The sequence below is a fragment of the Pleurodeles waltl genome, chromosome 6 (assembly GCF_031143425.1).
Source record: "Pleurodeles waltl isolate 20211129_DDA chromosome 6, aPleWal1.hap1.20221129, whole genome shotgun sequence".
Taxonomy (NCBI): domain Eukaryota; kingdom Metazoa; phylum Chordata; class Amphibia; order Caudata; family Salamandridae; genus Pleurodeles; species Pleurodeles waltl.
Genome location: NC_090445.1, coordinates 610,057,402 through 610,069,415, shown reverse-complemented (window position 1 = coordinate 610,069,415; position 12,014 = coordinate 610,057,402). Strand labels below are relative to the sequence as shown.

Here is a 12,014-nt window from a genome sequence, read left to right as displayed (position 1 = left end):
AAGTCCATTATGTGTATTATCCATGGTAATTGGCCTAAAGGAAGTAAACAATTAAATATGCAGAAAGTGAAAAAACAAAGACGAATGTAAACACCAAATATTTCTATATTTTACTACTAAATAGGCAATCACAAGGCATGAGTTTAATGGTGCAGTAGGTGCAGTGGCACCACAGCCCAGAAACATCAAATATTGCAATATTTTACTACTAAATAGGCAGTCACAAGTGCATTTACCTTGCAGGCAATAGGGTCATGATTTGAATGGTGCAGCAGGCGCAGTGGCACCAGGCCCAAAAGTTATCTTCTCACGTAGGTTCTCATTATCCTAATAAGACTACTGGTTTCAGGTGGCAGAATCGCTTGTACTGTGGGGGACTGAGTCTGAACTCACTACAGGTGACACCTATCGGCCTAATCCAGGTTTTGTTCCAGATAACTAGCAGTGCCTCATCTCCACCCTAGAGCAGGGATGATTGGGCAACCGAGCCAATGACACAATTGACTCCTCAGGGAATGGTGGTCACTCAAATCTCATCCGTTTCTCTCAGTTACATTAGTCTCACATATGCAAGGACAATCAGAGGCAGAGTATAGTTCAATAAGGTTTTATTGAAGTAACTGCATCTTAGATAATAAAGCATTTATTGCAATAACTAGGACGATGAAGCATGACAGGATTAAGACTGTGACAAGGAGGGTGAACATAAAAACAACGCTACCATATTGCCACTAAAATCGTTAAGAATAGCTCCTACCTAGGCCAAAAGCTCCTACCTAGGCTATGTTAGAGCACAGCATGTTAAGCTCTAATGCTGCCCTTCAGGTTCCCCCGGGAAGACATCATCCCTCATACCTGAGCAAGAGGCCTGTAGTCTACATAAGCAGCTGCAGAAAAGCACTCAGCAATCAGCATACAGTCGTGGTCATCTGGGTGGAATCTCCCCCTAATGTACATGGGCCAAAGTAGTGTTTTTATAATAAAACAGCTGAATTTCCAAAAAATTATCCCCACGTAAGAGTATGTATGTTTCTGTGAACATTAGAGACAAAGCGTACCACTTTTGCCGGCAACCTATCTTACTGCAGCCTTGGAAAAAGCACAGAGTGAAAGAAATGTCTTGTTTCAGAATGCAGTGCTGGCCTAGGCAAAGAACAGCTAGATATAGAAAATAAAACAAGACCGCAACTGTGGCTATTGTTAAAATAATAAAAACGAAGCTGAATAAAATATATCTAGGTTAAAGTGCACAGCGGCAGGCCTAGTTTGCTAAAATAACGTGTATGAAACTATAGCTAAAATGGCTACACAACAATCTGAACTCCTCTAAACATCACATATTGCTATATTTAATTACTAAACAATCAGTCACAAGTGCAGTTACCTTGCAGGTATTAGGGTCATTTTAATTGTGCAGCAGGCGCGGTGGCACCAGGACCATAAGGTGTCAGAACCCCTCTAAACAGATTATTGTTATATTTTACAACTAAACAGGCAGTCATGAGTACGATTATCTTACAGGCACTGAGGCCAAGATTTGAATGGTGCAGCAGGCGCAATGGTGCCAGGCCCAAATGTTTTCAGAACTTCAATAGACACCAAATATTGCTATATTCTACTACTAATCAGGCAATCACAAGTGCAGTTATCTTGTAGGCACTAGGGCCATGATTGGAATGGAGCAGCAGGTGCAGTGGCACCAGCTTCAAATGTTGTCAGAATGCCAATAAACACCAAATATTGCTATATTCTACTAACAACAGGCAGTCACAATTGCAGTTACCTTGCAGGCATTAGGGTCATGATTTGAATGGTGCAACAGGTACAGTGGCACATGGCCAAAAGCTCTAGGAACTCCACTAAACACAAATATAACTAAATTTCACTAACGAACAGTCACAAGTGCTGTTATCTTGCAAACACTAAGGGCATGATTTGAATAGTGCAGCAGGTGCAGTGGCACCAGGCCAAAAGCGGTCATAATTCCTCTGAACACCAAATATTGCCACAATTTACTACTAAACAAGCAGTCACAATTGTGGTTACCTTGCAGTTAAAAGGAGCATGATTTGAATGGTGCAGCAGGTGCAGTGGCACTCTGCTAACTACACTTTACTATACTCTAATACAATGCTTTATTACATAAGGTACAAACTACGAGTTGGGAGCCCTGGGATATTAATTCAACATACCTTATGACATAAACAACTATTAATGGTCTGTCAAATTTAAAACAAACATTATTATAACATTTTTCTAATACTTAAAATCCAGTTAGACAGTAGGAAAGAATGCAAAAGAAAAAAACGAAGGCAAAATCTATTGGCTTTGCCAATGCTTACTTTGTTTTGTTACCACCCCCCCTAATTTACTTTGGTCTAAACATCTGTGACCACGTGCAAAAACTATGCCAAGGCAATTGGTATTACAGAATGGATAACGAAAGCTTATGGGACCTATTCTGTGATAGGGAAGTGTTCCATGAGTGCAAAACACAGTGCACTTCTGTAATCCAGCGCCTGGTGTTCTGCCCTCCGCTATAACTGTGGCCCGCTAATTAGGGCCCAGCGTGTGTGCTCTATTTACAAAAGATAACTTTAATTCAAAATTAGCATAAGTGTTACACTGGTGGGGCAGGACACATTTCCAGCTGCACGGAGTACAGGTATTGGATAAAGAGAATGAAAGAATCATTGCTCTTTCTACTTGTAAAACATGGCCTCTGATTTTAGATCACATACTTATGCAAACAGCCCTCCTCAGGACCTGTTTCCGTTCCATGAGAAGTAACACAAATTTGTATTTTTTTTTTTTTATAATAAAGTGCTAACAAGACCCAATTTGCCACACATCGTAAACTGCCATGGAGAGTGCTTTAGGCAATTAAATTCATGTTATATATCACCATGATAAAAGTTATGGAATAAATAATATATTCTAAGTTTAGTTGAAATGCTTTCCTAACAGACTACACTTTCCTCTCTGTGATCACCCGTCGTTCACACCTGTGTGGCCTCTGGGTGCCAGAATCTATATCGAAGAATTGCCCACACAATGACAAGGATTGTAGCTACCTAGAATAACTCTGTAGTTCAACAAATTCTATCTGTTTCCCATTCAGATAAAGGTAATGGGACACTCAATGGAGACAGGCTTTACAAATGCTCTACACGAGGGCAAGAGAGTCGGGGTAGATTTGAGAGACAAAAGAGATATTCAGTGGCGAGACAGAAATTCACAATTTTAGAATGTGCTGCTTGGAAGACTTCTGCACCGAACATACCTCGAACAGGAACTCTGTCACTTTGCTGCAAAAACTAGAACAAATCTAGGGACTTTCATCAGATTCGGGTAAATGACTGACCGGTATGCCCTTGCAATGCCCTTCTTGACCTACTCCAAGGAGGGATTCTTCCTGGGCCTGAAGAAGTGAGAAAAACTCCCTGTTTGCACAAGAGATATCCTGCCTGCTTGGGTACTGAAAACAGAAGCCTATTGCTTTGCTATGAACATCTGTTTTCAGTACTTTGTACCATGTCTGGACTGCACTGGGCAACTTCTCTCCTGGGTCTGGAAATTCTGAAGTGTCCTCAGACAGCGCGACCTCTTGCCTGAGAAGAAGAATTCCAGTTGACCAGAAGAAACTGTATCTTTCCACTGCTTGCTCCCCATGAAACTGCCCTCCTCAGGCTGTAGGATGGAGAATGGTCTAAAACGTACAAACCTTTTATATGCCTGAACGAATTGCAGTAGATCAATTGTAAACAGTATTGTTATTTTGCATCTGAAAGCAGAGTTGTGGGAGCCTTAGTGAACATGGTAAGTTGGCGTGGAGTCTGAGAGGCCAGTCTCGAAGGCATAGATATATTTCCTGAAGGAATCACTTCTTCAAGAATTTTGTCAAAAAGTTTGTAAATTCACTTATGAAGCACCAGGGCAAAGTGTTAAGCCTACGTGACAAATAAGTGACCACAACAGCTTCAGCATAGCAGTTCTTCCTCACTGAGAGTTTAGCTGTGCCTTCAAGGCTAAAGAGAGGTTGCTGAACCCAAACCCGACCTCGTAGAACGCTATCCAGTTGTAGCTAAAGGCCTGTGTCACTCCATATTTCTGACCTCAACAACAGTTTCTACGTACAAAGGTAAAAACGTTCTGCACAACCAACCACCAACGCCTGCCCAACAGTTTCAACCCGCCATTATCTCACAGAGAGTGCCATGCTGCTGATTACCCACCTGGTGTACAAGTTGGCATGTATTTTTAATATTGTATTTAATTTCTCACAGCATAACAGTGAACACGTTTCCAAAACTTTCTGGAATGCTTTTGGTTTTTACATGTATTTCTATTTGGTATATATTTATAACTTTGCAACCCTCTGTCTTAAATTATTCATTTTTTTATGTTTTTCTACTTATTAGGTTTTTGTGTTTTTAACTATATGGCTTCATTGCATAACTCTGTAATTGTATGTTGTGTTCTGCACTTCTGCTGTTTGCGTTTTACTGAGGAAAGCCTTGCAACCTCTTCCAACAATGACGAGTCAGAATTTTCTTACAGAAGCAGGTTTATCTTTGTAATTTCAAGAGCAACGTTAGTATGGTCCACTTCTCTCTTCCTTTGGAGTGCCCATTTATTTACCTCATAGTGGGTTATCAGAAGGGGGCTGTGGACCAGTTTGCCCCAAAACAAAGTTCATATGATAATGAAAGCTGAAAACCCACTTTATGTAAGAGTTCAATTTTGTAATTCAATTATGATGTGAGATTAATACTTGTAGTCAAAGTGATGTGTCCAGATATATTTATTGATACTCATTTGTGCCTGGAAATTGAGGGCACTGGTTGATGATGTCTTTTCTGAATAGAGCCTTGTAAAGTAGTGACCGGACAGCCGACACGTGTTTCGCCCCCTAGTGGCGAGATCACCTGCGGCTTTTTCAAGGCTTATCGTAATCATCAAAGAGAATCCATTGTTTGAATCATTAACGGTAATCGAAGCTTGATGCTATATAATATAACGGGCTGAATCCCATGTGTGTTCCGCGGCGTTCTAGTCCCGCACCATGTTGGATAAATGCTTTATCTTTGTGGTGACTTTACGGTGGCTCATTAACATCTCACTTAAAGATTGTGACTTCTCTTCCCTCTTGCCCAATGCTCTGATTCGATGCAGGGAAAAATTATCTGGTAGCATTGATATATGGGTTATGATTGTCTGAGCCCAATGAAACGAAGATAACTAACTTGATCTCCCTTCACGACAGTGAAATGGAATTTAGGAATGCAGGAGTCAGAAAAAAACTGTCAGTGAGAGAGTGGGATATTTTTTATTCCCGATCAGCATATTTTAAATATGGTTCATGACTTTCTTAGTGAACACAGTTAATATTTGGTAGTCTCTACAGAAGAAAATGCTGAAACAAGAACAGGTCGTAATCGCAGGAAAATATCCGCTGGCATCAAAAAGACTAACATGAAAGGATATTCTAATAGCTATACGTCAGCCCTCTGGGAAGGATGCAAGGATCAGTGAAAGGATGCATTTGAATAAGTGAAAACGTTAATATTTCTACTGCTAATCCCACAAAAAAGTTCACAATTTTCAAAATATTTTTGGGTACGCTAACGAAATGGTTTTGGGTGATATTCCAACCAATTTGAACATACTCAACACCTCTAAGTGATTTAACTTTCAAAATTTCAAATTACATTACGCGTACGTGTTTAACATTTGCACATGACAACGCTTGTCTGCTGCCTCAACCCATTCATTTTCAAAGAAAAGTTTCAAAGTATTTTACAGTTGAAGCAGCAATCCGTTGCCGGGGACATCAATCAATGTTGAAGAAGAGATTTGGGGAACCTGCAGTGCTTCTATCCGCGGAGAGCATTGCAGTACAATGTAATTGGGAGGACGAGCATTGTTGGGATGCCGTGTATGTCATAGCAGACTCATGTCCTAAAGTCAGAGATGGTAACAGCAGGTGGCGCTGTAGCTTCAGTACAGCTACAACAACTCTTGACTTATCCCGAGAGAATAACAGTTTTCCATACAAACTTGGATATTTCTGGAAGATAGGCACAAATCTTGAAAATATGGTTGTGCTAGAATGAAGTGAACCCTGAAAAAGAGGGATAATATGGCAATTAGAATACATATTTATGAATAATTATAAATTAACATCCACATAACAATCTTTCTTGAACACATTGCTACGAGAAATCTGTAAAGGTTTGTTTATATTGCGAAACAGAAAATATTATATATACCAATTTACGGGTTGGGAGCCTCGAACTACAAATTTCAGTCAACTTGCAGAACACACCATGTTTCGATGCTTTAAAACAAATGGCTACCATGTTTGCATGTTGGGCAGAATAGGGTAGGGGACTTACCACATGGGGTAAACACCTTTACGCCAGGGTTAGGAATTTATCGTGAGTGGCAAATAGCCCTTTTTCCAAGTTTTGGAAAAAGGCATAACGTGCAGAATCTATATTTAAAACGCAACAATTCTACACTTTTTGCCTCTTTTAGGGGCATTTTGGCAGGGTTGACCTGCTGAAATCTAACAGGTGTGGCATGATGTGCACATTGTGAGGTCGTGAAGAATAGAGTGGCGAGGCTTGGCAACGTGTGCGCTTCTTTGTTGTAGCAGGGTATATGTTGGTGATTCGTATTGCATGGTCTGAAATGTAGTGTTGGGTGTTGTGACATTGTTTGACGCGGTGGATGATCATGTAGTGAAGCTTTGTCAGAAGGCATGGTTTGTTAGGGTGTGCTGTCGAAATGCTAAAGTGTTTTATGGTAAGTAGCATGGTGCTTTAGAAAAAACAAGGTTAGTTTTACAATTAGTAGTGTTTTGGTTTTTCATTTAGTTGTGTTTTGATTAGTGAGTTTAGACGTGTTCTCAGAAGAAACCCTTAGATACATTGTACCACTTTGTTTATGATTCTGCACAGTTCATATTTGGTTAAGTTTTAAAATAAATAAAATAATGCCTTGCACCTAAGAAAATGTTACGGACTTTGCTAATGGTAATTTGCCAGCACTCTACAACGTATATTTAATTTCCATGTATTTAGTCTTTAGGCATCAGATAAACAATCACTTAACATGAGTATTTAGGTTGGTATGGAAAGTGGAGGCACCACACGTGAGAATTTACAGTGTAATGGATTTTATTTCACATTTACGATCCCAGCCCATTGCTGAGAGAGTGAACATGCATGTCTCCTTGTACCATCCCCTGTTGCACAATGACAGCGCCACGCATCTGACAGGCATTCGAATACAAATAACTAGGGTGGAGCGCCCAGGCTGTGTGAAACTAGACAGAAACGGAACAAAACTGCTTTATCATCACTACAGCGACTGGCCACTAAGTGTCACTGTTTCAGAATATACACTCAGCTTCACTATTAATTTTGTTTCCGATGTAATTTTCTTTTCTTGTTGCCAATTAACCAAACAAAATTCCAAATTAAATCATGGCTTCTACACAGTAACAGTGAATTTGGAAATTAAACATTAATCAGTTAAGATTTGAAGGCTTTGAACCGTACAACTGTGATAGACTAAATCACAATGTGACCAAACATGCTAGAATTTAGAAGACCTGAATGTGTGAAAAGTAGCTGGAAAATATGCAACCTGAATTCACCCGCTCCCCTGCAGCACCCTGTTCAGTCACTCAGCTAGCCAGACCAGGACATGACTTACCTGTTGTCACTGCCATTGTGGCCTTGCATGTAGCCTCGCCCAAAGAGTTCCTGGCCACCACAGTGTACTCTCCGCCATCCTCCAGGCTAACGCATGGAATCACTAGGGAACAGACACCCACAATGCTCGAGCTCCAGAGCCTGCGGTCCTCGGAGATGTTCTTGCCATTCCTGTACCAGGTGACCTGTGGCTCAGGATTCCCACGTACCGCACACGTCATGTGGCAGTCAAACCCACAGGGAACAACGTGAGGCTTCAGGCGGGCAATGAACTCTGGAGCCTGTCTCTGATCCAATTGTTTTTGTAAAGGCTTTTTCACCAAGAATCTAGCTGCAAAGACAAGACTCATAATAAGAAGTCACCACAATGAATTGTACCGTTTGTACATCACTCAATCAGTACATAATCTGAGACGGTGGTTCCCAGTGCTCAGCACCTGCACTTGATTGTCAACAGTGGCACTTATGACAGTCTGCCACATGGAGGCGCTGTTTGTCTAATTTAGAGATGAGCACAACAATAGTTGTTTATTAATTAATTACACATTAAAGTGGTTTATACCTGCCATGCAAGCCATTCTTATAGCTTTGGGGGCCTGAAATAGTCTGAATTGTCAGACTTGTAGGACTGTGTGATGGTTAGTAGTTGTGTTGGTATCGTCATTAGCAGCACTGGCAAGGGCAATTGGTGATGCAAGCTTCAGTGCTCTTCTGATGAGGGGCTTGTCACTTATGTATTTTTATTTTTTTTAATATGCATTAAGGACTATGCTCAACCTAGGAAATATTTTATGTATTTATATCTGAAATTGATGAGTTGTAGCCCAAAAGTGTTCTTTAAGGGTTGGAGTTCACATATGTCAAATTCTCATGTCACCTTTACCAATGAGCCTCTAGGTGTGAAACTTAGGGACATATTTGTGACTTTTGTGGCACAGTGCAGCTCATCAAGTTCATTTTGCTGCATTGCCATGCATCACAGGGAAAGGGCAGGAATGTGCCCTTTTTATTGAATAAAATGCATTCCTGTCCTTTTCTCTTGCACTGGTGCTGTTTTGGCAGCCTAGCATCAATCCAGGCACCCTTGCACTATTGTGCAAGGGTGCCTGTGCTGTAGGCGGGATTGCTGTTGTGCAGGAAAGGGCACCTTCCTGCACAAAAACAATCCTGAGAGGCTTTTTCTATGTGTGCTGCAGGAAGCATAGAGTGGGCTTTGGCTCTACCCAGAGGACTCTTTCACCTCATGCTAGTAGCTTTTTCGTGTATCATTCCACCTGTTAAGTGCTTGCTTTGCAGTGTATTTTACCATCACAAATGTACTCTGAATCATTCCACCTTAAATTCATTATTTCATATATGCATTGTATACAGAGAGTAATAATTGGTTTATTTGATACTGAAGCAGGCTTTTTTAAAGATCTGCTTGGGATTCAAAGTGCTTGGCCAATGCGTGTTTCAGAAGCCAATAATCCTATAGTGATTGGACAGCTTCAGATGCCTCATGAATTTGATGTTGTGCACAGTTTACTAGTCTCCCCTTACTTATTTACAAGTAGCACTACCATAATGCAAGCACAATGAACTAAATAAATACAGCCTGGAGGCAAGGGGTTATGTCTAGTGGAGGAGATAGAAAAGAGACATTCAATCATCTTAATGCCATTACTTATGTAGAAGAGGCTAGGTGCTTATCAGGTCTATACATGAAACCAAAGCAGTGCTTAATTTGTAAATAAAAACGTGCCGGTGCTCAAAGCCCTCCTCCTAAACATATGGCTGCTGCAATTAAATCTGCGAGCACGGAATACTGAGGCGACGTAATCCTGAAGCCACCTCGGGCCTCTTCAACCCATCCACTTACTGCCCCTGCAGCTTTTTGCTTCCTCCCCTTGTGACGCTTTTTCGCTTTTCCCTTCCTCCATCTTTCCCATATTTGTCTTTTGCTCGCAGCAAATGCTTGAGGCAGAAGAATAAGCCCCAGCCCTAAAAAATAAGTGCCGGTGCTCAGCACCGGAAACAACCAGCACAAATTAAGCACTGAACCAAAGTCAGCCGTTGAAAAATGTTCCAGCCAGCACTGCTGGGTTATGGCTGCCCATCCAGCTCTGAAATCAAGCCCTTAGCCTTCAGCTCTGTGGGAAAATACCAAGGATGGCAAAATGACCAGCCCATCCCTGACATTCATAAGAGTGAACCATTGTTCTTACAAAGCAAATGAGAAGACATGTCTTAGAAAGCAAGGATGGACTTGAGAAAGTATGTCTTACATAATGTATCGGTCCATCAGCCAGGTGGAGGTATAATGGTAACAAAATTCTCAAAAGTCCAAGAACAGGCACAAGTAGCTGAGTGAGCTGCTTTGACTCACCACAGGGAATGGGCCATAAAAGCTAGCTTGAGGCTTCTGGTGCAGAAAATCCTGCAAATAGTGTACTGCCATACAGCAGGCTATATAGGATGGGGCTGCTAATAGAGCTGTATGAAATGGCGGAGGGAGACAGACACTTTCATCCACACCCGGTGGAACCACACTGCTATGTAGATCATCTGGGTGAAGACTAGACATATATTGACTGTGGCTCTAACCCTCAATATCAGATGATGACATCCCAAATGATTTTCAGATTAAGTCACTAAATAGGATATTGTATTGTATTGTATTGTATTGTAATTGTATTTATATAGCGCTTACTACCCCTGACGAGGCGTCGAAGCGCTTTTCGATGAGTAGCACGCTACTCCGGAACCCAACAAGAATTAGTGATGGATTAGTATCATTTAATAATGAGTACAGTTTTAGTATTATTATGAGTTAATTTGAGCCGTGGATATGAGAGTTTGTTAGTTATAGCAACTAACTGCACACGTCGAGATAGGTAGTGAACGGACATACATCAACGCATGGGAATGAAGACAGTGGTGTATAAAAAAGAGGCTGTCCCTGTAAGTATCGAACAATATGGGGCACATGGATAATATACATTGAGCTTGAGTGAAACAGACACATAAAGCCCTCAAAATGCCAGCACAGAATGGGATACTGGGGTGGGGGAGGGGGCTCAGGGTATTTTACATTTAGGGTCAACCAGATTTTGAAATATCAGTGCTCCTTTCACTCTCCACCCCCCCACCCTCAACTCCCAGCCATCCCCACCTCATCTCCCAAGGAACTATTCAATCTTAGAAGATATGTAATACATAAAGCGCTAAAATATGTGGTTAATGGACCTGGACTCCCTTGCATGTAGTTTTAGTTATTTTATGAAGGTTTAATTCCATTTTTATAAAATGAATAAAAACACTTCATAAATAAAACAAAAAGCAGGTACAAACCATACCAACGTGAAAGTCAGGGTTAAAGAACATGACAAGTACGTTTGAGTGATGCTACACAAGGGTGGTAAATGGTCGACAGAATTGGCTAACCACCACTACTGACACACCAATATGTATTTATTAATTTATTTGCTGTGTTGCATAGTGTGTACCAGACCAATTAGGGTAACAGAACACTTAACATGTTAATATACGTTCTATACTTAAACAATAGTAATAAGCAGTGTTAGCATCTCGTAACATGGGGCCTTCTAGAATCAATCAAAAGGAGAGTCACGATTATGTGCACACCTAAAACAGGGATATCACAGACATAAACCAATGCAGAAATAATTTGTACTAATTAGCTTCCAGGATGGCATCAAAACATTGCTCACTCTCAGTAGTTTAATGATACATTGGATATTCAAAATTCGAGCTAAACAACTGCTTCCCAAGCATAAGCATTAGTAGGTAAGGAACAATGGACGCCTGCGTCGTGCACAGCGCAACCACTTTGGCAGGAAGGGGTCTAGCTCCACAATCCCCTGCTCCACACCAACCCACCCCTCAACCACCCCTCCAGCCCCCCTTCGCCCCCAGCGACCAGTCCAACATGCAGGGTCACTGTGGTCACTTCCAGGGCAGCGGGCACACGTGGGGAGGGGCTGCGATCGGCAATAAATAGCAGGTGCGCGCAGCCCCACTCCCCCACTTCCTCTTTGGTGGGCTTATGGCGACACGAGGATCAGAGGCAAACTTTTTCAGTTGTTCGTGGAGGTGGACACCCTCTATCACCTGTTTTTTTGACTTCACGGAGAGGAAGCGGCTGGGGTCGTTCGAGGAGTTGGCAACACCCACTGTCACCAGGTTTTGTCCTCCCCCCTTTGCTGCGTGTGGTACGGGTATCATCTCGTCGTACTTTCAGGTGAGCAGTGGGCGGCGGGTTTTTCCCCCAGTTTAGCCTGCCCTGTT

The 12,014-nt window shown here is 41.6% G+C and overlaps 1 protein-coding gene across 1 annotated transcript in view; it reads right to left on the bottom strand.

Moving 5' to 3' along the window:
• Nucleotides 1-625: 625 nt before the first annotated feature.
• The window catches only part of IGFN1 (immunoglobulin like and fibronectin type III domain containing 1), a 151,054-nt gene continuing 139,665 nt past the window's right edge, over nt 626-12,014 (bottom strand). The window contains exons 22-23 of the mRNA XM_069238894.1: nt 7,726-8,055; nt 626-6,124 (exon numbers count right to left, since the gene is read on the bottom strand). Of these exons, the coding sequence (XP_069094995.1) occupies nt 6,108-6,124; nt 7,726-8,055 (347 nt within the window). The 3' untranslated portion in view covers nt 626-6,107. The remainder of the gene's footprint in view (nt 6,125-7,725; nt 8,056-12,014) is intronic.